This window comes from Cloeon dipterum, chromosome 4, assembly GCF_949628265.1.
Source record: "Cloeon dipterum chromosome 4, ieCloDipt1.1, whole genome shotgun sequence".
Lineage (NCBI taxonomy): Eukaryota > Metazoa > Arthropoda > Insecta > Ephemeroptera > Baetidae > Cloeon > Cloeon dipterum.
Window position 1 is genome coordinate 18,785,256 of NC_088789.1, and position 22,098 is coordinate 18,807,353.

Here is a 22,098-nt window from a genome sequence, read left to right on the forward strand (position 1 = left end):
AAAGCACATGAATTGTTTGTCACATCTTCTAGCCTTTTTTTGCTGCCTATTGGCCATAACCAAAATGATATTGAAGGTTGCAACCAAGAGGATCGATTTACCCGAGGTTTCTTTAAATGAAAAAACTTTGAACGGCAAAATTTCTATGCAACTATTGGTATGATTATACATATTTTTATCCGTAGATTTCCTCATTGATATTCGGTATCCTTATAAGATGATGACGTATTAAATAATATTCTGTCGTCAGTATTATTCTTGTTTGAAGTTTTTCAACCTTCGGTAAATAATTTACTATTAGAAATCTTACTAATATCCAACTGTTTACTCCATCTTTAGCAACAATAAGCAGTTTTAAATAACATTGTGAAATTCTTTTGGTCATAGTTCTTCCGGTTGTATCAACACGCTCTGCATTTTAAATAAAAAATTGATGAAAATTTCTTCTAAGATAAAGATGATTTATTGAACGCGGCACAGTGATTAGGAAAATTAGACTTTGGCAATATTACTAAGAATTAAAACTTTCAATTTCTGCAACATTATTGTCATCGTCAAATCTCGGGTTTGAGCTATCTTCAGAATTACAAAAACTTCACAACATTCAACTACTCCCATATAGATATAGCCGATGTGCTCTGGGGGTGATCTCCCATTTTATCAGCCCCTTTTTTCGCCTTTTTTCCTATCTCCGCGTGGCGAAAATATTGTAAAAAATGGAACAAGTGTCACTCCGTCGCGTAATAAACATATAGATCATCGAAAAAACCAATACATTGGCGAAAATAAGGTGCTGGTATTAAATTATGTCTAGACTTTGGTCATGGTTAAAAGAAAAACATAAAATCCTTAGCGAAAATAAAAAAACTTGGCTGCGATGTAGATGAATATTTTATAAGCTTAGACCAATAGAGGTACGTTAGCCGTGTTTTGATTATGGGGATGCCACGCCGAACGCTTCACCAATAATTAAAAAACAACTAAAAATGGAGAAATGATAAAATAAGCCATATTGCTAATCTTCTCGGAAATTTCTTTAGGAGGTGAGGTTGATATATTCTTTCCCTCTTGTTGAATAGAGCCTAGCATGTTATTTATATGTGTTAGTTTCACTTCTCTCTGTTAAATATATTTACCGATATTTACGATTTCACAGTCGTACACATCGCATTTCGATTCTACAAAAACAAAATGAGACCACCGAAGAAGGCAACCGAGAGGATTGATTTTCCTACCTTTTATGATGAATATGAGGTAAAGTTGATCTTTTATTTTGGGATAGCTGAATATCATTTGAACATTTTAACAAATTTCTGGATTGTGAAAATAATTGAGTTTGGTTTGTAATTTTTTAGATTGCATCTTACTCATCTTACTTTAGTGAGGATGAGTTTGATTTTGCGGTCTATAATTCTACTTCGGTGCATTGTGCATTTGCTTGTGGGATTCCTCTATTTTCTGGACTGCTCAGTAAATATAACTGAACTTTTTGAATAAGCAAAAAAATAATTCTTCTGTTTCTATCATAGTGTTGAATTACACGTCACCACCAGCCTTTACCAAATTATGTATCACCGTTCTGCCTATAGTTTCCACGTTATTCGTGGTTGACATTCCCGCTTTTCTCGGAGCAGTTTTAGGATCCTTAACTATGGTGTTCTCTGGTTACGAACTGTGTCATAAAGAACTTAAAACCGATGCCTGCCTTAGCTACTTTGACCTCAGCTTTCCTATTTTCACCTTGGAATGGTATATTATGTTATATGGTACGTTACGTGAATTACCAAAGTTATTTTGATTATATATAGAGATAACCTGGATCTTTTATTTAGAATTGAATATAGGAAAATTCGATCATTGTACACTCTTTGAAATCAAATATTCTTTGTTTCAGTTCTGTTCACATTTTTGCTTGGAACATTTCGAAGGCTACGTACACTATTACTTACCTTTAATTTAATTTAAAAAAGAATAAAATATCTCAGTTCCCATTTTGTAAAATTAACTGAGTGCAATCAGGAATTCTCCTGTTTTACAATTGTCATCTCTTATCTGCATTTTTTCCTGTGTTCTTTGTGAATGTCTTCTCTGCCGGTGAAGATGCTTTGCTTATGTTACAGTTGCAATTGTCTGAGTGAAGTTCCTTAGAGCTATTAAAGTAAAGCTTTCAGAGGGAAAAGATATGAGGATGTGTTTACAAAAACTGCTGAAAATGTAATAAGGAAATACCTCCCGCCTCCAAAATATATTTTCAAAATTAATTAAAAATAAATTGTAGTAATAGAGCAGCTTTGAAATTTTTGATATCGCGTACTTTATTTCTTTTTAAAATATTCCTTTCCATTTTGCTTAATTATCTCAAATTGTTTGTCATTTGCTCAGTCCTTGAAAAATCATCTTTTTTTAATTGATATTAGTATGGATTTATGAACTAATATTGTCATAATAATGCCAATAATGTATTTCACCAGAATTAAAATTTTGCCCACGGAAAATTGAATCACGTTTAAAACCTTTGAAATCTGTTTCAAATTAAATTTTAGCCAAATTAACTCTTATGGAAGTTGCTATGTCACTACGTATGCCTGCGTGCCTTTAAAGAATGATTTTAGTTTGAGCATAGTGATACCTTGTCTTTAAAAATAACCTGAATAATTAAACTGATTTTTTTGTTTAATACACAGTTCATACCAAACTTTTATTCACCAACACATTTTAAATTTAAAAATGAACTAAAGTTGTTTCACAAGCTATCCCCTTTATAGGAGGCACTATCTTGGATCACTATTGTTATCCTTTGATTTCACTTTCACCTTCGAACAGTCCGTGGCTTGGGCCTGGTGGTGTTGTGCGGCGGCGGCGCCGGCTGGTAGCTGGCGGCGAGCTCAGCCAGCACGAAAACATTGACGACGAAAAAGGCCAGCGAGTAGAGCCAAATGAGCATGAAGGTATTGAGTCCCTGGAACTCGAGCAAGTAGGCAGGCAGCAACCAGGTGAGCTGCGTCACCAGCCAGATTGCGGAGAGAACCAGCGCCCTGGTGGAGGAGACCCTGAAACGGGGCGCGCAGGCTGGCAGAATAGAGAGAAACCAGATGAAATACTGCGCCGTCACGACCTTGTTGTACGCCACGAAGATGGCACAGGCGCAGAAGGAGGCGAACGGCAGGTCGGCCTTGCGCTTGGCGAACGCCACGGCCACGCTCAGGATCAGTGCGGCCTGCAGCACGAGGCTCAGGGTGCCTAGCCAGGCAGCCTTGGCGCCGAGCAGATAGAGCGGGTAGAAGAGCGGTGAGAAGTTGTGGCGTGCGTCCCGCCGGTCCAAGTGGTACAGGTAGCTGTGCTCGAGGAACTCGTGGCCGTACACCAGCCAGCTGATCCAGGTGAGCGAGCCGAAGGACACGGCGCCGGCCAGGATCAGTCGGAAGCGCGCCAAGTTGCTTGAGCAGGCTGCCAGGAAGTTGAAGCCCAGCACCACGGGGTAGAGGCGCAGATGTACCGCCGTGCCGAGCAGCAGGCCGGCCAGCCCGGGTCGCGACCTTTGCGCGGCGAGCAAGGCGGCGAGCACCAGGCAGGCCGTGAGGGCGTCTGCGCTGCCCCTGGTGCAGATGACCACGGACACAGGGTTGAGCCACCACGCCTGCGCGAAGCTGGCCGCCGTGGCCGCCTCAAATCCGCCAGCCAGTAGCAGCCGGTTCACCAGCAGGCCAACAGTGACGTCGGCCACCGAGAAGAGAACCTTTCCAAAGGCCGGGTGCAGCCACAGGTTGGGCACCAGCATCCAGGCCAGCAGCGGTGGGTAGCGGTATGTGTGGCGCAGGTAGGGCGAGCGGCCGTCGGCCACGTGGGCTGCCGCGTCGCTGAACACCAAGTAGTCGACGTCTGTGTACTTGACCGGCAGGTGGGCGTCAAGCGCGCCGGTGAGCGCCACCAGGGCCAGCCGCAGGGCCAGGGCCCGCAGCAGGTGCCGCTCAACGCCCTGGATGGAGCTTCTAACGGCCTCCAGCATCGCTCAGGGTGCACTGCGGCGCGCCTTGGACTTGACGCACTTGGCCATCCGCTCGAACTCCTTTGTGCAGTCTCCCTTCTGAGGATTGTCTTTGTGCTCCAGCACGCATCGGGCGTAGGCGGTGCTTTCGCTGGAGCACTCAACAAGCAGGCGGGGAATCATGCGGAGGCGACTTCTAGCTTTCGAAACAGACTCCATTTTACATTTTCCAAGCGTCTTTTATCTGCTGAGGAGTCATTGGGGGAACTTTAGAGTAGTCGCGAAAGAAGGCGTCGTAGATGGGTTTGCTGAAGAAAATTAACAGTGATGTTCCGGTAAAGGCGAACACGTATAATCGAGGGTTTCGTTGAATCCAGGTGCGTTTTTTTAATTTCTGCTCCAAGTAATACGGCCTTTTTGTTGGATCTTTCATTTTTTATCACTCTTCTCCGCAGTCTCCTCGCTCTGGAAACCTTTGCAGCAGCCAGACAGATCAGCCCACTTGAGGCAGCATTTGCGCATTTGTTCGAATTCCTTGGGACACGCCTTTTCTTGGTACTTGTTGGCTGAAAAATTGTACAAATCAATTTCAATCAAAATTTGAATGCACTGTAAAATTTTGGGGAAAAATCATTAATTCATAAACCAGATTTCTTCAAGCAATTTTATAAACAATGGGATCATGAATGTAGACCACTCATAACAAAAAATAATACTTCTCCAAACATTAAAAAGAGAAACTCATAGAACACAATTAAGAAATTAAAAATAAATTGAAAATGATGTAATACGTATTCATGTTGAAATTAATATCGGTCTTTCATGCCGGCATGACGGCATACGATTTTTTCTTAAGCATAATTCCAGCGAAGGGCCGGAAAACTTATTTAAATTTATGTTAATCAATAGTATCACACCTTGCAAACACTTCTGGATGGCACAAGCTTGCAGCTGGCACGGATCTCCTTTCATTAAGCCCTCCAAAGTGTTCGAAATGTTCCAACTTTTCAGCCCAAAGATAAATCCGCCTGACCAGATGATGATCCGCCCAAGCCACGCCCACTGCAAGAGAAAAAAACAAAACACAAACGACGCTAACATGCGCTCACAGCAAGAGAAGACGAAGAGGTTATTGTGTAAAACTGTAGGGGCAACCACAGCGTGGCGCCACCGTCCAGCTGCAGTCGCTAGGTGCACTTGCACTTAGTGCAGTGAAAACTCCAGAAGTTCCAGAACATTCGTTTCGTGCCGTGGCCGTGTGCATGTGCAGTGCATGCATTCGATGTGAAAAACATAACCGCCAAGCGTGTGTTTCTCGTCTCCCAACAATTTTCCCTTTTCCCAATAATTGAACCCTCTTTAGGAGTAAGTGAATCATTTACCTATTTAATTGTCTAACAAATATTCAGTGATCATGTCAAAGTCTAATCTAGTCCACTTTCTGTCATTAAATACGAATAATTCGCGATACAAGATTTATGTAATTAGGCGCCATATTAAATTGACGTTCATAATGTAAAAATGATAAATTCTTGAGCTCAAACATTAAATGTAAACAATCCAAACTACATACTTGTATAAATAATTTTATTCTTTTTGTGATTCTTAAGACTGATTTGTTGTAATTTTCCAGTTCTAGTACGGAGTGAATAAACTTCCTACTCAAGCACGAGACGAGCATTTCTTTGGACCTATTAACCTCCAAAAAACAAACAGAGCAGCATGGACATACTCTCCTTAATGGACATGAAGCAGGAGCCGGCCGACGGTGAAAATCGGCTCTTTGCGGCTCTCGCGGTTCTTCTGAAAGCCCCGGACAAGAAGAAGAGCTTCAAGAGAGTTGAGGACTCACTACGAATCAAGATTTCTGAAGCAAACCACACTCTCGGGTATGAAAACCTCGCTCAGAGCGTCGACCCATTGATTCAACAGTGCGGTCCCTTGCCTGAAAGCAACACCCGTGACACAGCATGGGACTTTTCCTGCGTCACTCTGTCCATTTTGTTCGAGCTGAAGAAGATCCTGAAGGACGGTGCTTTGCTCTCAGTCCAGCAAAAAACTCATCTCAGGGCGGCGGCACAGTTTCTGAGTGCCCTCGGCGTCAGTCCACTTTTGCAGCCAGGGGTTGGCATTCCTTTGGAGTCTCGATGCAACGCTCCCATCACCTTCCCCAAGAACGATATAAAGAAGCTCTCGTACCTTCTTAGAGCCATCCTGTGCCTGATGCAGAACAAAAATACGGACATTTACTCAGTTTTCACTGCGAACCTCATGCTGGACATTTTAGCCGGCCTGTTTCAGCTTTCTCATGAGGACAATTCATTCAAGCTTGAAACGAGTAAATTTATCAAATCGACGCACCAGCCCACCGTGATGAAGCACCTGCTCATTCTGCTTAAACCGAATCCAAAGTGCCCAAAGTGGTTTGTGCAAACCACCACCAGCTACCTGAACAAGTGTTTGATGTCCCCAGGAGGAGTGATTTCCACTATCAGGGCCATGCACGACGTACAAAGTGAACATGATGTTCTGGAAAAATACGCCAAGACTGCTAGGATTATTTTACAGCCGGACTTTGCCAGAAACGCCGAGTATTACAAAAAGCTGTGCCCCCAAGTTATCTACCTTCTCAGCTCGGGCAACGAAGAGTACAAAAAAGTTGCGTCTGAAATTGTGCAGGGACTGCACCTGAAGAACGCAGAGTTTTGTCATGAAGGTCTTTTCATCCCTATTTGCCAAGTTTTCAAGCAAGATTTTGGTGATTTAGAAGGATGTTTAATCCTGGACCAGGAGCAGGAAACTAAAATTTCCTCCTCCATAGAACTATTAATCTTGCTGATCTCGCACTCTAAAATTAGCCCTGATGTTCTATCCAGGCATTTTAAAGACATTTGCGCATTCTACCTGGCAACAAGGAAAACAGGAGGCACGCCCGCCCTGAGATGCAGGACCAAAGATTTGTTGTCCCAGGTGATCGTGCAAGCAGAAGAAGCGAGCATCTGGCATACAATTTCCACTCTTCCCGAAGACTGTCTTGAATCTCTCTCTGAAGACTCTGCAGTAGCTCAAGCAATGTTTTCAAACTTTCTAAAAAGGTAATACATTATTTGAATAATCTATATCAAACTTTTATATATATATGTAATGAATCAAACCAGAATTTTATTATCTTTAAAAAAACCTTGATATATTTTATTTTTCTATCAAATTTAGCTGTCAAAGTAGCGTGAAAAAATTTGTAATAAGGAACAAAAAATATAGGAACACCGAAAAAAACTGCTTATTTCTTGGCTCTAACAACAGCCTTAAACAGAATGAACAGAAAAATAAATATGTCGACAAAATGCAAGTTTCAGTTTAAAGATATGGAACTGGTTTATCTTAAGAAGGATTCCCTCCTTCGTGCAGCAAGATTATTTCGCACTGCTCTGAATACATTGGATAATTAAAATAAAACTTTGAAAAGTTTTTAAGCTTCAATTCATCAACAGAACCAACATCCAGTTTTGACTTCTTAATTTTAAAAAACGTTTTATTTTAAAGGTTTTCCACGGTTGATGACTTGCAAGAGAAGATGCTTCTGGTCAGTTTGCTGAGCAGTCTGGCGGGTTTGCCGAGCGTACAGGAGGAATTCATGAAGAAGCCAAGCAACCAGTTGATTAACCTCCTGAAAGTTCTGCTAGAGGGTGAGAGTGCCGAGATTTTGGACCTGGCGCTGATGCTTCTGCTCTCGATAATCAGTCACAGCGAGGCTAACCTTAGAAAGTGCCAAAAGTTGCTGCCAGCTGTACAGAAGCTACGCACTTCGAAACATATTTCAGAGGAAACGAAAATCTTGGTAGAACAAACGTTCACAATCATTGCGACTTATGGAGCTGTCAGTGGCGACGTGCTTTTGGTCGAAGAGAAACTGAAAGAGATGTTCAAGGAGAAGAAAAAGATCGAAGAAATCAAACCACAAAAGCCGCAACAAGCAGGTCCTGCCAAGCTCTCTTTTAAGGAGTCTTTGGAGGAAGCGGCTGACGAGGAAATCCCTGTCAAGGGCCACGGATATTTGAGCTTGACAAAACTCATAAGAAACAAAGATCAGTATTCAAAAGAGAAAGCAGCGGAACTATTTCAGTTGGCTGTTTCTGGAATGGAACATGATGACTCTTATGTTTACTTGGCGGCTGTTGGGATGATGAGCGCCTTGATCTTGGAAAACCTTGCTCTGCTCCCAAAACTAGCAGAAAACTACAACAAACAAGAGCTCAGCCTGCCCTTGAGGAACAGAATCGGAGAGGCCCTTCTGCAGGTCTGCAAGAACTTAGGTAATATTTTCAAGCACTTCACTTTAATTTAACTCAATTTTATAATTATTTTTTTCCTAATCTTGCTTTTAGGTGAAGTGGCTGGAAGCCAACGCCAGATATTATTGAACGTCTATCTTTCGGGAGCAAAAGATGCAAATCCAACACACCGAGCGTCCAGTCTGTCAAATTTGGGCGAGGCTTGCAAAGTTTTGGGTTACCGAGTCAGCAGCGATCTCCAAGAGGTTGGAAAATATATCATCTTTATTTTTCACAAAAATATTTACATTTCAAATTTTCAGATTCTGCTATGTGCTCAGAGTCTTTCCACCTCAGACCCGGACATGCATGTCCGACGGGCGGCGGCTCTCCTCTTGGCGCTCCTCCTTCAGGGTCTTGGCAAACAGGCTGTCAACACCCTTGGATCGTCTTCTCTTGAGGTTTACCGCACCATGAAGCAACTGGCCCAGAGTTCAGATGAAACTCTCCGACTGCAAGCTCAACTGGCGTTGGAGGAACTGAACCGAGGTATCAAAGAGAGCATTTTCAAGCCTCGACCGATGGAAAAGCACATTTACATCACGTCCGCCCCTCCAATTTAATATGGTTATGGTTTAAAAATAAACATATTTGTAATTAATTCGAGTTTATTCTATTCAGTGCTACTTGTTGGAACTGTATCTCCGATTGTAAACACTGTAGATATATTATTTGGAGGACAATTTTCACTATTAACCCCATTAGGTCGCCAGCAAGGTTCTACGTGGTAGGGTTCTCTTGGTTCAAGCGCCCTGCTTGACTCACGCTTTTCCATTTGATTTGTTTGTTTTTGAGCTGTTGGTTCGGGGCTCTCTTCTGGTTCTGACCTACAGGAATAAGTGTTCTGGATCGCTCTGCGAAAGCCGTCATTGGTCATGCCGTATATGAGCGGATTGATGGCAGCATTTGTGTAAATTAGGTAATGGGCCACCCACCACAAGATACGGAAATCCAATCCTATCTGGACAGAAATTTTAATTGTTGTTATGTCTGTAATGAGATTTTTACCTTTTGGGTATTGTTATTTCGCACGTAAATCATAGCAGTAAATGGCACTCTGCAAGCAATGAAAACTAAAACAAGTATGAGAACCATTCTGGTTACCCGTGTCCTGAAGTCCCTTGTGGAATTAATCGTACTTGCTCTTGTCTGCTTCGCGTAATGCGTCAGCTGCAAATGGTTTTTTTAATTTTTAAAAAATGGGAAAAATTTTTCGTTAGAATAAGAGTATTTACCTAGGTTTTACATCCATTAATATGTTTAAAAAAATCTATCATACCATCTAGAAACTGTTTTCATTATTTAACATCTTAAAATATTCCATCTTTGTTCCATAAATTCCCTTGAGGGTAAATTTGGAATTTTAGTCTTATTTTAACATGATTTTGAAAGTTCAAAACAACCAGAAGTTTACCTTTAAAAATATAGCCGAGTAGCAAATCAGCATCACTGATAAAGGTAGCCAAACCAAAAGGGAAATCATTATGGTCCAGTATACAGATAAAATTGAATCTTCAGTGCAGTATTTTTCCAAAAAATCGAGCCACTGTCTTTCCTACATAGTGTTTGTAATTATTTACAAAAACGACTTTAAATTAGTTAAGCTAACCCTGTATTTCCTAAATAGGACCAGAGGCACCGAAATAGAAATTCCCAAAATCCAAGTTGTGGCGACGACGCACCACGCCATTGGCATGCTCATTTTCTTCTTCTTTGGGAACACGATGGCCACAAACCTGTCGGCGCTGATTGCTATGAGACTGAAGACACCGCCCAATAGAAGAGAGCCTAGAATAAATTTTTTACACTAACAAATAACGCTGAAATTAATTATTATAGTGGCACTCAATACTTTGGACGAAACCCTCAGTTTTGCAGAAGAAAGGTCCGAGCACGTAGTTCTGAAAGGAATCATTACAGATGAGTAGCCAGGGCCCGATGATCAGGGCGCAGAGGTCGCACGCCGCCATGTTGGCAATGTAAATGTTCATCGGTGCCAGCCTCAAAAGCCGGTTCTTGCGGACAGCGTTGAGAATGGCAGCGTTGCCCATGATACCTCCGAAGACGACTGGCAGAAATAATATCACCTTGACGGTGATTTCCCACCAGGGCTTCACGTACCACAAGTCAATCGGGATGGGAAACTGGCTCACGTCGTCCGAGGTGTAGTTGGTGCCGTTGTAGCAGATAATGTAGTCGAAGTTGACGGTTTTCTGCTGTAACAAGTCGTCATCGTCACAAGGGATGTAGCTGTTGGAGTAGTGAATGAGTGCCATGGTATCAGGCCTGCACCACCCCGTAGGCTCCTTTATAAAGGCGGCCCCTCCACCAACGAGGAAAGTGCGCAGCTGGGAAGTTCCATTTATATAATCTGGCTTTTATTTTTTATGTGAATAAGTTCAAAATTTGGAACAGGCATGAGGATTCCAATTCTTAAAATTGTACAGATGTTAAAATTTTGTGATGAATAGGGCTGTGAATTTTAGACAGTCAAAATGTTTTCTGACCTCCCAATCGTCATGGGACAATCAAATAAGCACGAATCGTGCATTTTTTGCCATTTAAACCACAAAAAATGCTATCTTAAATCACCTTGAATCCGTTTTAAACTCGAGATTTAATTTTTTGAGGATATTTTTATTTTTGCCTGAAATCCAAGCTAATTATTTTTTTCACGTGAGAAAGTTTTTTGTTGCAATTTTTAGACACATTTTGTCTGAATTTCTTTAGGGTAAAAAGTAAAAATACAGCAAAGAAAATGTAGCTTCTTTCAAACAAAGCTAAACAAAAGTTATAAAAAACTTACAATTAATTTTAATTTCTATAAAAAATGGCGTTCAATTCATATGGAAGGTATAATTGCATTGAATTTTCTTTATTTCAAAATTTCACCTTAGAATAGGAAAAAAATAATACTATATATCCTTCATCAAAAAAAGCACTTTGTAAAACTTGAGTATTTGGTGCATGACATATGAATCAAAATTTCTACAAATTAAACGTAATTTTTTTCAGAGAAGGGCGATCTTAATCAAAAAGTGTATAAATTTGACTAAATGACCTATCTTATAACCACCAAAATCGGCTCAAAAGTCCACTATTTTGCAAATATAAAGTCACAAAAGAGTCAACTATTTTGATACATATCAATGAAAATTGACGGCTGTTTCGCTTCAGACTTGAAGAGCCGCCTTTCATTTAGCTGTCATGATAAAAATGATGGCATCACTCAAAAGGATATTTACTTTGCTAAAAGCATGTGCTATCTTGTACAAAATTACACATATTGAATAAAGTGAGGAAGGGTGATAAGCTAAAAATATTGACCTTGTTGGCGAATTCTTGTAAATACTTTTATTAATTGTTTTCAAAAGCATACAAGATATTGGTCCAAAACTATGAAGAGCCAAAAGCTAGGGGTACTTTAAAATTTCTCAACATTTGAAGTGTATATTGATTTAAATACATTTTCACCAACCTTTGTTACATAAGTGTTGAAGGAAAACGTTATGCTTGTACACGGTGTTATGGTTAACAGAGATTGAATAATTTCAATTCAGAAAGTGCACTTTTAGTGCAGTATAATAATTACAATCATGGAGAAAAGAACTATAAACATCATGCTAGGATGCGCTTAAAATGACTGATAAGTGCGCTTTTAGTGTGGAAATAAATTATTATTGCGAGGAACACTTTGAATATTTGTGAATAATTTGAACCAATGAACTTTCAATTATTTAGCACGCGCGATCCGATGCATAGTGAAAATGGACTCTCCTGACAAATCACATAAAGCCGCAGCTCACTCGGAAATAATGAAGAAAAAAAAGCACAACACACGTTTCGCTACCAAGAGTCGTCCTCCTGGTCAGAATCACAGATATCCTGCATCTTGAGGTACCGCTTGAGCATCTTCGGCAGGCAGAAGTGGTCAACAGCGTGGTACACCCTGCGGCCCAGGATCCTTCTGATGTTCAGTCTTGCGATTTCGCACAATGAGAGGGGGTTCGTCGACACGTCCTTCAGCCAGCTTCCCAGCGCCGCGTCCGGACAGTTTCGCACGGTCGAAACAGAAATTCTTGTGTGCCAACCAGCCAGCACCAGCGTCCGAATCAGACTGGGCCTGCCCGTTTTGCGGAAGGCCCACTCGATGGTGTCCCCGGCGATGGGCACGCGGAGGTTTGTGTTGGCCCCTCGACGCACCAGTGCGGCGGCCGCCTGGCTCCGGCCCAGCAGCAGGGCGCGGCACAGTGCTGAGTCACCGGTGGTCAGAGCTTCAGAGTCGAGATTGACTCCGTGGGCGAGCAGACATTCAAGCAGTCGCAAGAAGGTGGCGAAGTCGTGACTGACCGCCTCGTGCAAAACAGAGTGGCCAGTAACTGAATTCGAGCAGTTCACCAAAGCACCTGACAAGAAATTAATAATAATTACGAAATTTGTAATTATGTTCCATAGAAAATGTTGCAGAACCCCGGAAGTTTAAAAAAATCTTGAAAAATAATAAATTACGAGCCGACATATATTTATAGTCATAATTTTACAAAAAGGTTTAAAAAACCAGTGCAATGTTTTTTCTATGTTTGCTAATGCAAGGCATTATTTGCGCTTTAGTTTACAATAAATTGTTAGTTTTTCCTCGTGACCTCTGAACATGAGCTCTTTTTGTCTGAGGCGGAAATTGAAAAATGTATGGGATTCATAATACCATTATTCAAAAGCAAGTTGACCATTTCCACCTGGCCAGTTCTGACTGCAAGCAAAAGGGGGGTGTCACCAGAATCGTCCCTCAGGTTGGCCAAAGCGCCAGCTTGAAGCAGAAGGCTAACAATCTCAAGCTGTCGAAGGAGAACACAGTGATGTAGCAGCCTGTGGGAGTGTGTGATTTTGGCACCAGCCTCCAAGAGAATTCGCACCAGACGAGGTTTTTTCTGCCAAACCGCTTCACACAGGGCGTTGTAGCCTGAAATTTATTTCCAAAAAATAAAATAAGTTGGGTAAACGTGTTTGAACTGTCCAAATTGGAACAACAAATTAAATGACCTAAAATGAAGCTCGGCATGCAAATTTGATGAATTTTTAATGTGAGTGAATTTTCTTTTGGAAAAAAATCACAATTTAGCATTTATTTAATTTAATTTGCACGAATAAAAACTAATTAGATAGCTACTGATCAACTTGTACATTTAAAAGTAGGCAAAATAGTAGTAAATTTGTGACCAAAACACAAAGACGCTTTATTTAAGTTTAAAAAAATTAAACTCTTTTTTTGTTTAATTGAAATGAAGTGACAGGCTCAATAATTAATTAACACTGATCTCGTTTCTTACCGTGTATTTCTTCAAGATTAATCCTTGCGCCTCTTCGAATCAGCATCTGCACAGTAATTTCGTAGCCTCTCGAGACTGCTAAGTAGAGTGGTGTTCTATCTGAGGAGTCCATCGCGTCGATTCTAGCACCACCTTTCAAAAGCACCTCTGCGACGTCTGTGAAGCCACGAGCACAGGCAGCGTGCAAGGCACTGCTCTTGTCTGGGCCTTTGGCTTCTGGGTGGGCGCCTCTGGCCAGCAGAAGGGCAGTCGCTCCGATGTGGCCCCTCGCTGAGGCCAGCATCAGAGGCTTCACGTCGCTGCTGTCGCCTACGTTGGCTTTGCAACCTGTGAAAAATTAAAAAACAAATTAAGGTCAAATCTGATCAAAGTTTAAGTTAGCAACACTTGCAGAGCCATAATTTTGAATATGAAGAGAACATCACAAGAACCCAAGCTTAATTTAGAGGAACAAAATTAAAAATTAAAATATATTTATCAGTTCACCTCTTTTGATATAGGAGATCCCCTGATAGTGAATAATTGGCGAAAATACCTCATCTCAATAACATCGCAAACGAAAAACATGTGCGCACGGGCCTCATTGGAGAAAGCCCAGTGGAGAAAAGGAACAGCTCCCTGTCTCCGCTCCGGGGTACTTTATTGAAACACTAGACATTTTCGTCCCGAGAAATTAATTCACACATGCTGGAAAGATTCAGACCAACAAATAGCAAGTCAAAAAGTTTTCGCAATCCTTCTAGATCCTAATGGAATCGTTTTTTCAATGAAAGAGAATCACACGTAGCCGCAAATCAACCCCACTTGAACCCCACTCATTGCTCAGATTATACCAATGTAACGTAATGGAAAGCATGCGCTCAACGCTCAACAATGCAAGGCAACGGCTTTGAGCATGAATTGCTGATTTTGTTTTCTTAATTTTAGTAACATGATAGCTGCGAATTAATTGCAGCTGAGCGAGCACCAGCTGATAATCGTTTGGATTTGTTGATTTTGGAGACTAACATTTTTTAACATTCCAAAATTATTAACATTTATTTAATATTTGCTAAAAATTATTTTCATAAACCTTCTGATGCCTATGCAAAATTCTAATTCAAAGATATTAAAGCGGTTTACCTGCATTCAGGAGTTCACTGATGATCTCTTCGTTGCCCAATTCTGCAGCGTAGTGCAACGCTGTCCTGCAGTAGACATCCGTGGCGTTGACGTCGATGTTCTCCAAAACTGGCTCCTGAGGCAGGACGTGCCCTGTCCTCTCCAGGACGCTAGCGTACCACCTGTACAGAGAGGCCCACGAGTCCTCCTGCTCCGGTTCCTCGTTGTTCTCGGCGGCGCCTTCTTCGAGCAGCTCTTTGTCCCACTCGAGACTCTCCATACCGTCCGGCGTGAGCACGATTTCATCTTCGGCCTGGTGGATGTTGGATGAGCTCCCGGAAGACGACGAGGCGGGGTTGTTTTCATTGACGTCATATTTGTAGACATAGTACCCAAGGTTTTTGGACCTGCTCTCGCTTTTCATCGACAACAACGCCTTGATCACAGATACCTTCTCATTTTGGACAGCGGCGCCGAGCGGGGTGAATCCGGCCTTTCCGATCTGATTGATGTTGATTCCTGGTTTATTGTAAAAATTAATAAATCGTTGTTTAAACACTGCAATAAAAGGAAACCAACCCTTTTTCCGCAGCTCCACAACTTGTGAGACATTGCCATGTTGAATGGCGCAGAACAACTCATCGAGCAAAGAGCCCATTGGGTTTTTTCACCACCACGGCATTTTCCTCTTCTCGAAGAATCACGTCTCTGGCAAATTATGCAGTCACAGTCTCCAGGATAAAACGTTTTTGTCCGCTGCTTTCATCGCGAACGGACAACGGAGATCTAAGAGAATTCTCGTTCTCGTCTCGTCTCCTCCGCAGCTGGGGAGTGTTTTTATTTTTTGCTGCGACGCCTCGCCCACTTTTGCAATCCCTTTAAACATTGCAGTTTGTTAGTTGGCAGAAGCCAGCGCGCGCGCTCGATCAAGTCTGATCAAGTCTAGTGTTGCGGGATTGCATACACAACGATAGTTTAAGGCGTAGAGCGGGTGCCGATAAAGATGTTAACATGAGGACCCGACGAATCCATCCAGCGATCCTTTTTCATTTAATTTAGAGTGGAGTTGGGGCAGGTTGGAGTTACGTTTTATGTCTTAAATTTTGTGTGAGTGGAAAAAAGAAATCAATAATCGTTAATAAGAATACACTATTATGAACTTGTTATTTGTTATCTAATTTTAATTAAATATGCTTATTTTGCAAAAATTTATTTTGTGTTTTCAGCTCCCCTCTTGCTTCTTAAATTGCTATAAAAATATTGATGTGCTTCGATAGATGGAATCCCACATGAAACGCAATAATATTATAATATTGTCAACATGTTAAAAACGTAAAAAAATCAAAATGTATCTCCAAAATCTTATGTAACACTATACTTGAAAACTAATACGGTATTAGTAAACCGCAGTCATCTGTGTTTTCTTAATTTGATAATAATTATAGAAAAAATGATATAATTAAATCATTCAATCATGCGACCGTCGTTAAAATAGTTTTTAAATCCAGTTTTATTCGCACACAATAAATTCATTAACACTCATAATTTTTATTTATTTTAGTAGAACTTGTCAATAAATATTTTATTTGCAGTTCAACACAACCTAAAAGTAAATCAATCTGCGCTCATGTGCTCACAATAAAAGAAAATAATAAAATATCCTTCTCATTGTGCAAAAAAGCCGTTGAAATTTAACCAGGAGTGCTTCCCGATTTTTAATATTAGCGTTGTAATTGATAGTCTCTGAAATCGATCGTTTTCCAGAGAAGTAAAAATTGTGGCTCCCTTGGGTGGGTTCTTTTAATTAATGAAGAGGATTCCTTACAACGTGCATTCTTAATGTACAAGTATGCGGCTGAAGCCGGTTTGACAGAAAACTTGAAAAACTAGTTTTAATGCTCTTCCCATTTATATTTAGAAGCAGCATTGAAATACACCTTGATAGAAATCCAACACTCTTAGGTGAGAATTAAAATTAATTCGACCAAGTTCGAGGATTCATAAAATTGGAAAATTTTAAAATAAATCTTATTGCAATCCTTTTATCATTTATGAAACTTATTAAAATGAGCACGCATTGGGGTTTCCTTTTTAATACCGTTAATGAATTGCTGTTGCTCGATCGCATATCCATCAAATATAAAAGTAAGGTGGATCTTTGTGCTCATTGTCAGCTCCTGAAGTATATAGGACACAATAAATAGTTTTTTACTACCTGTTGGATCCTCTTTTTAATCAGCGCTCTAAACGATGCGGAACGATCCGCATACCCCTTCCACATCCCCACCATCACCTGAGATGCAGCAGGTATCCAAGGTTATTCAGGGAGATTTCATTGCCAGGGAGCATCAGCATCCTCGGCGACAACGCTTGGACATTTCACACAAAACACTCTTTTACTTTGGTGCTACTAAAACTCAGCATTATTTGCCGTAAGTCAACACTTCAAATATATGGCTTTTTACTAAAGACACACAGTCGATTTAAATCATTTGATTTAACGTTTTCAAAAGCAGAGTAAAAATTAAAATTCCAAATCATTATTTGTTATGTAACTAACCAAAGAAGGAATTTAGCGATTTTCGGGAACTTCTCAATCTGCTTTTTCAACAGTTGGTTGTAACCGCGGCGCACAAACAACCGCTATCGTAAAACTTTTGTAACGTGAGAGTGATCAATAAATTTAATTTAAACTTAACTTTAATATTCACCAATGATAATCTTTTTACTGGGAATAATAAGCCAAATTAATATTTCAGTCGTTCAATTTCACACCAGGTGCATGAACACGTTTTTGAGAGCAAATAAAAAATACCCTTATTGTATCTTTCAAATTATTTAAACGGTTTTGAAATTGAGCAAATAAAAACTATTTGAGTGAAAAATTGATCTGCTATGCCGAAAGGAAAATGGAGCGTTGGGTCGGCAGTGTTGCGATCGTCAGCGGAGCTAGTTCTGGGATAGGAGCGGCTCTCTGTGTGCGCCTGGCTAATAAAGGGATGAAAGTAGTCGGCGTGGCCAGGCGACAAGAAAAAATTCAGGTTTGTAATAATAAAAACTAATCCGCAATAATTTTCTAATAACAATCTAATGGCGATTCAGGAGCTCACCAAGAGGCTAACGGCCGACGCTAAAGGCGAAATCCACGCTCTGCAAGGGGACATCTCCAAGGAGGAAGACATCAAGAGGGTGGTCAAGTGGACCAGGGACAATTTGGGAGGAGCCGACGTCCTCGTCAACAATGCTGGGGTGCTGCACCACAGCCCACTTTTGAGTAAATAATTTGAGAACTTACTGGCCTGAAACAATTAGTTTAAAACAAAATTTAACTCCCAGCTGCCCCAACTGAAGAGTGGAGACACGTATTGGAGGTGAACGTGTTGGCCCTGTGCGCTTTCACCAGGGAGGTGATCCAGGATTTGAGGGACCGAGGCTGCGATGACGGCCACATCGTTCACATCAATAGGTTTGTAGGAACAATGTTTGCTTGGGTTGCAAAATACCAGCGTTTTTTAATGCAGATGCACTGTTTTATCAGATTTTCAAATTTTTTTATTTACTTTTGCGTTCTAATTCAAAATTTTTACTTAAATTTATTAATAAGTAAATCTATTAATAAGACCTCAACTAAAGTTGTGGGTAGACAGAAAATTGTGGGCAGGAAGTGTTTATAAAAAAATATCTCTTCAAGGAAGCACAAATAAAAAATATTCCTTGCATTTCTACATTGGTTAAAAAAAAAACGCCTGGTAAAATCCAGCAGGGAAAAAACCAGTTTGTAAGGAAATACAACCCTGATTTGTATAATTTTGAAATTGCAGCGTGATGGGACACTACATTCAACCCTATCCCGGCATGTTCATGTACACAGCGAGCAAACATTCCGTCACTGTGCTGACCGAGGGTTTGCGAAGGGAGTTGTCGGAGCTCAAGTCAAACATCAGGATTACGGTATCTCGTTTAATAGTCACAATGGAAAATTTCATCGGTTCGCTTTCTATTAGAGTGTTAGTCCGGCGCTTACTAAGACAGACATTATGGTTGCTGGCGGAACACCGCAGCAGGTAGCAGATTCCGTGTTCGAGCAGAACAAAAGTTTGGACCCTGACAATGTGGCACTGGCCGTCGAGTACACTCTCTCAGCACCATCTCATGTCAACGTAAGACAAAATTGTGGGTTACACGCAATCACTTAAGGTTGTTTTTTCCGTTGTATTTCAGATCGAGGAAATTACTCTACGAGCAACAGGCGCTGACTAATTTATGCATCAGGGTCTCCGCAAACTCTTTATATTATGAATCTTAAATAATTAAAAAAAAACATTCCAAACTGCTCAATTGTGAATTTCTTTTGTACGTTTAGTGTACAAAATTATAGAATCAACAAAGCCATACGATTTGCGACTTAAAACTAAACTTAGGGCAATGTGTCCCTGAATAATATAAACAATTAAATCACGGTCAAGGCGCAGCCTCGAATCAGTCAGAAACTGTCACTCAAACACTCGCAAGTCGGTAACACTGCAAAAGCGCACTAGCTTGGTTCAAGAGATAACATAATAGTGTCCTTTGGTTCCGGGAGACTCTTAGAAGATGGCTGCTGGACGAGAGGACTTAGTTTTGGGCCTCCCTCCTCCATAGGTTCGTCTCTCGGGGTTACAGAACTTACAGGTCTAAACAGGAACTTGCCGCTACCAGGACTCAACATCGACTCGCCACTGAAACAAAAATTCCAAAATAGTTTGACACTCCCAAACAGGAAAATTATTTAAACCTGTAGTTTAGGTATCAACATTGGAGGTTAGTTTTTTCATGATGCAATCTAAATTATCCTCTCATCGTTGATTAAAATCTCAACTTATCCCTTTCTTGTGCAACTTTAGGATTTTTTCATTCTGTTTGTGGCTTTTGTTGTAGCCAGTCTTGTTAGTTTTCCATGAAATAGTTGGAGTGGAATATTTGTGTTCTTTAAATATTTTGTACAGTTGAGACTATTTTTACTATTGTTTGAAGCGTTTTATCACGAAGAAAAGTATTTCATTGTGATACCAAAACTCGTGAGAATAAGAAATTCAGGATGACGTGCAACGAGGATATCGGAAGATTTTAAATCCTGCTCCAAGACAGTTAGTCTCAATTATGGTAAAGTTTCACAGGCAAATTTAAGAAAAGGAAGGCAAAAGGAGGTAAGAGGAGTGCAACCAGGATGATGAAACAACAGAGAGTAATATTTTCAGAATATTCTTGAGGTAACCCCTCAGGTCAGATAAGACTATAAGAATAGGCAGAAAATCGAACCCTGGTGTCAGGATTGCCCTCAAGCGATTCATATTATTTTATCCCATATGTGTAGCCACTTAAATGGCGCCTGACGGACTCTGTATTGGTTCAATCTGCAAGATATTCACATTGATGAGACTGCCAAGTCAGAAGCTTTTAGAATATTGCGTAGTTTGACTCTTTAGAAACCATAAAGACACTCAAGAACAAGACTTTGGGCACATCATTTAAGACTTGAAAATTACTCGTTTGGGCCATTGAAAAAATAGTGATTATCAAGTTTTTGAATTATGACGTTAAATGTAAATTTAGTAATTTTCTTCTTCTGACATGCAGCATTAAAAAGCTCAAACTTGAAAGTTGCTCTGGAAATATTGCTTTAATTTGAAGCATGTACAAAAATATGACCCTGCATGTAAACAATCAAAACAACACCAGCTTTTAAAATATTCTGGAACAGATCTCTTTGGTAAAAATTTGCTGCTTACGAAGTTTTTCGGCTTTCATGTTGAGATCAGGATGCTACAATTAAAATTGAAGAGTTAAATTTTTTCTAGGATTTATGGCGGAGGATTTTTTAATCTGGTCATACAGAGTCGATTTTCGTTATTTTCGTTATTTTTAATTTTTGAATCTTTAAATTTTCGTATATACTCCAAACCCAAACCTTAGGAGTCTTTTTTCAGTCCTTTGGTCAAACCCTGGTGTAAGAGCAAAAGCACATTCCCAACCCTAGCAATGAATATGAAAGTTCAATTACTTATTATTTTTTACTACAAGCTGTACAATCCGACAATAACTATTCTGTTCATCCTAATTCTAATGACAGTCACAGCCTTGGAATTATGCAGATAAACCTACCCAAATGGCCGCTTTGCAGGGGGAGAAAACGATGAGCACGAGTCCGAGTCGGAATCAAGCTCAAACTTGCGCTTGACTGGTGTGAGCGGGCTCGGCCTGAACGCAATTGGGGACAAGGAGCGCCTGCTGAGGAAGGTCTTCCTGGTGGGCGAGGGTGAGAGGGGCCGTTGGGTTCGCAGGAAGCTCGGCCGCGGCGGCGTGGCGACTGGGGGCGCGGCCGGGGCCGACAGGGCGCCCAGCAGAGCCAGGTCCTCGCAGCTCTGCGACATCTGCATCATCTCGCGCTCGTGCTCCTGCTCGCGGCCATGCTCCAGCCGCTCCTCCCGCCGCAACTGCAGGACACGGTCAGCACTGGGACGGCCAGCCTCAGCCTCGCCGCCGCCGCTGCAGCTGGCGGAGAAACGCCTTGTCCTTATAACCAGTTCGCGGCTGAAATAAGTTAAAATCAATATTGATTTCCTTGAAAACAGTTAATTAACCAGGGAAACAGATTTCTTTGAACGATTTAGAAGCCTTGGAAGGAAAAATAGACCAAATTTGAGAAAATTGTATAAGCAGAGATTCAATTTAGGAGTAACACAACACTGAGTTTAATGCCGAGCGAAAAATGACTGTGAATCCTGATTCAACACCAGTTTTTAAATTAGGGCAGCGATCATTTAACCTGGACAGTTATGACAATTGTTTAAGCCTGCATAATTTTTTACTTCTTTTAACAGGAATATCGGGGTTTCAGGAGTTAAAAACTGCACAAAGCATAAATTGCGGGAAAGCGGCTAACATAGAACGAGTTAAGATCGGCGAATTTCGAATGACAGTTACGGGGGATATTTAGAAGCGGTAGTAGAGTTAACGTGCTAAAAAGTTAATATAATTACTTTGGGGGTGGAGGAGCAGGTTCGTTGATCATGGGTGCACTGCTGGAGCGCTTTAAATTCGAAGGCCCGTCTATATCCATTGTCCATCACATGGAACCGACTGCCATTTTCATGAAACCAGCTCTCTGTCGCAAGAGGCGCTGGTGTCGCTTAGCGACTGCCGCTTTTTCTTTGGTCCCTTCAGCAAACTCAATAAATGCACGGGAGAGGCGAGAGGGTTAGGGTTGGTTAGGGTATCAAGAGAGCCAGCATTGAAACGCAGTTGGTTTATACTTTTAACTAACATATTTTTTGCTGAGGCTGAGGGATATACACAGAAAAATAACAAATAACGT

General features: G+C 41.0%; 6 protein-coding genes across 6 annotated transcripts; 2 read left to right on the top strand and 4 right to left on the bottom strand.

Annotated features, from left to right (window-relative positions):
- Positions 1-2,654: 2,654 nt before the first annotated feature.
- PIG-M (Phosphatidylinositol glycan anchor biosynthesis class M) lies at positions 2,655-4,155 on the bottom strand. Its single transcript, XM_065491564.1, has one exon. The coding sequence runs from the start codon at positions 4,004-4,006 to the stop codon at positions 2,810-2,812; it is 1,197 nt and encodes a 398-aa protein (XP_065347636.1). The 5' UTR covers positions 4,007-4,155; the 3' UTR covers positions 2,655-2,809.
- A 1,052-nt stretch (positions 4,156-5,207) lies between these two features.
- On the top strand, positions 5,208-8,917 carry Tango6 (transport and golgi organization 6). The gene is made up of 5 exons (XM_065491561.1): positions 5,208-5,350; positions 5,619-7,080; positions 7,529-8,298; positions 8,371-8,522; positions 8,580-8,917. Exons 2-5 carry the CDS (start codon positions 5,708-5,710, stop codon positions 8,877-8,879), a joined length of 2,595 nt encoding a protein of 864 aa, XP_065347633.1. The 5' UTR covers positions 5,208-5,350; positions 5,619-5,707; the 3' UTR covers positions 8,880-8,917.
- A 12-nt stretch (positions 8,918-8,929) lies between these two features.
- Positions 8,930-10,626, bottom strand: LOC135944541 (neuropeptide FF receptor 2). The gene is made up of 5 exons (XM_065491563.1): positions 10,169-10,626; positions 9,926-10,104; positions 9,731-9,871; positions 9,325-9,486; positions 8,930-9,277 (listed from the first exon to the last, which is right to left on the bottom strand). The coding sequence occupies exons 1-5, from the start codon at positions 10,590-10,592 to the stop codon at positions 8,930-8,932; spliced, it is 1,254 nt and encodes a 417-aa protein (XP_065347635.1). The 5' UTR covers positions 10,593-10,626.
- A 1,018-nt stretch (positions 10,627-11,644) lies between these two features.
- Positions 11,645-15,609, bottom strand: LOC135944540 (ankyrin repeat domain-containing protein 17-like). Its single transcript, XM_065491562.1, has 5 exons — positions 15,324-15,609; positions 14,766-15,263; positions 13,644-13,970; positions 13,022-13,276; positions 11,645-12,722 (listed from the first exon to the last, which is right to left on the bottom strand). The coding sequence occupies exons 1-5, from the start codon at positions 15,400-15,402 to the stop codon at positions 12,163-12,165; spliced, it is 1,719 nt and encodes a 572-aa protein (XP_065347634.1). The 5' UTR covers positions 15,403-15,609; the 3' UTR covers positions 11,645-12,162.
- Positions 15,610-16,979: 1,370 nt separating this feature from the next.
- On the top strand, positions 16,980-19,082 carry LOC135944543 (farnesol dehydrogenase-like). The gene is made up of 7 exons (XM_065491566.1): positions 16,980-17,176; positions 17,650-17,785; positions 17,847-18,018; positions 18,081-18,210; positions 18,566-18,695; positions 18,749-18,904; positions 18,966-19,082. Exons 1-7 carry the CDS (start codon positions 16,995-16,997, stop codon positions 19,002-19,004), a joined length of 945 nt encoding a protein of 314 aa, XP_065347638.1. The 5' UTR covers positions 16,980-16,994; the 3' UTR covers positions 19,005-19,082.
- LOC135944544 (P2R1A-PPP2R2A-interacting phosphatase regulator 1) lies at positions 18,691-21,910 on the bottom strand. Its single transcript, XM_065491567.1, has 3 exons — positions 21,764-21,910; positions 20,886-21,314; positions 18,691-19,462 (listed from the first exon to the last, which is right to left on the bottom strand). The coding sequence occupies exons 1-3, from the start codon at positions 21,841-21,843 to the stop codon at positions 19,279-19,281; spliced, it is 693 nt and encodes a 230-aa protein (XP_065347639.1). The 5' UTR covers positions 21,844-21,910; the 3' UTR covers positions 18,691-19,278.
- Between the last annotated feature and the right edge of the window lie 188 nt (positions 21,911-22,098).

What these genes read in the sequence shown, in the direction of transcription:
- LOC135944541 (XM_065491563.1), bottom strand. Translation starts at nt 10,592, where the DNA reads ATGGCACTCATTCACTACTCCAACAGCTACATCCCTTGTGACGATGAC. An exon ending in AACTGAGGGTTTCGTCCAAA is followed by an intron (nt 10,105 to 10,168) that starts GTATTGAGTGCC and finishes AATTTATTCTAG; the next exon opens with GCTCTCTTCTATTGGGCGGT. An exon ending in TCCTATTTAGGAAATACAGG is followed by an intron (nt 9,872 to 9,925) that starts GTTAGCTTAACT and finishes AACACTATGTAG; the next exon opens with GAAAGACAGTGGCTCGATTT.
- PIG-M (XM_065491564.1), bottom strand. Translation starts at nt 4,006, where the DNA reads ATGCTGGAGGCCGTTAGAAGCTCCATCCAGGGCGTTGAGCGGCACCTG.
- Tango6 (XM_065491561.1), top strand. Translation starts at nt 5,708, where the DNA reads ATGGACATACTCTCCTTAATGGACATGAAGCAGGAGCCGGCCGACGGT. An exon ending in GCAGGTCTGCAAGAACTTAG is followed by an intron (nt 8,299 to 8,370) that starts GTAATATTTTCA and finishes TCTTGCTTTTAG; the next exon opens with GTGAAGTGGCTGGAAGCCAA. An exon ending in TCAGCAGCGATCTCCAAGAG is followed by an intron (nt 8,523 to 8,579) that starts GTTGGAAAATAT and finishes TCAAATTTTCAG; the next exon opens with ATTCTGCTATGTGCTCAGAG.
- LOC135944544 (XM_065491567.1), bottom strand. Translation starts at nt 21,843, where the DNA reads ATGGATATAGACGGGCCTTCGAATTTAAAGCGCTCCAGCAGTGCACCC. An exon ending in CCTGCTCCTCCACCCCCAAA is followed by an intron (nt 21,315 to 21,763) that starts GTAATTATATTA and finishes AACTTATTTCAG; the next exon opens with CCGCGAACTGGTTATAAGGA. An exon ending in CCTGCAAAGCGGCCATTTGG is followed by an intron (nt 19,463 to 20,885) that starts GTAGGTTTATCT and finishes TTTTTGTTTCAG; the next exon opens with TGGCGAGTCGATGTTGAGTC.
- LOC135944540 (XM_065491562.1), bottom strand. Translation starts at nt 15,402, where the DNA reads ATGGGCTCTTTGCTCGATGAGTTGTTCTGCGCCATTCAACATGGCAAT. An exon ending in TGTGGAGCTGCGGAAAAAGG is followed by an intron (nt 15,264 to 15,323) that starts GTTGGTTTCCTT and finishes ACAATAAACCAG; the next exon opens with GAATCAACATCAATCAGATC. An exon ending in CAACTTGCTTTTGAATAATG is followed by an intron (nt 12,723 to 13,021) that starts GTATTATGAATC and finishes ATTTCTTGTCAG; the next exon opens with GTGCTTTGGTGAACTGCTCG.
- LOC135944543 (XM_065491566.1), top strand. Translation starts at nt 16,995, where the DNA reads ATGCGGAACGATCCGCATACCCCTTCCACATCCCCACCATCACCTGAG. An exon ending in GGCGACAAGAAAAAATTCAG is followed by an intron (nt 17,786 to 17,846) that starts GTTTGTAATAAT and finishes ATGGCGATTCAG; the next exon opens with GAGCTCACCAAGAGGCTAAC. An exon ending in CACATCGTTCACATCAATAG is followed by an intron (nt 18,211 to 18,565) that starts GTTTGTAGGAAC and finishes TTGAAATTGCAG; the next exon opens with CGTGATGGGACACTACATTC.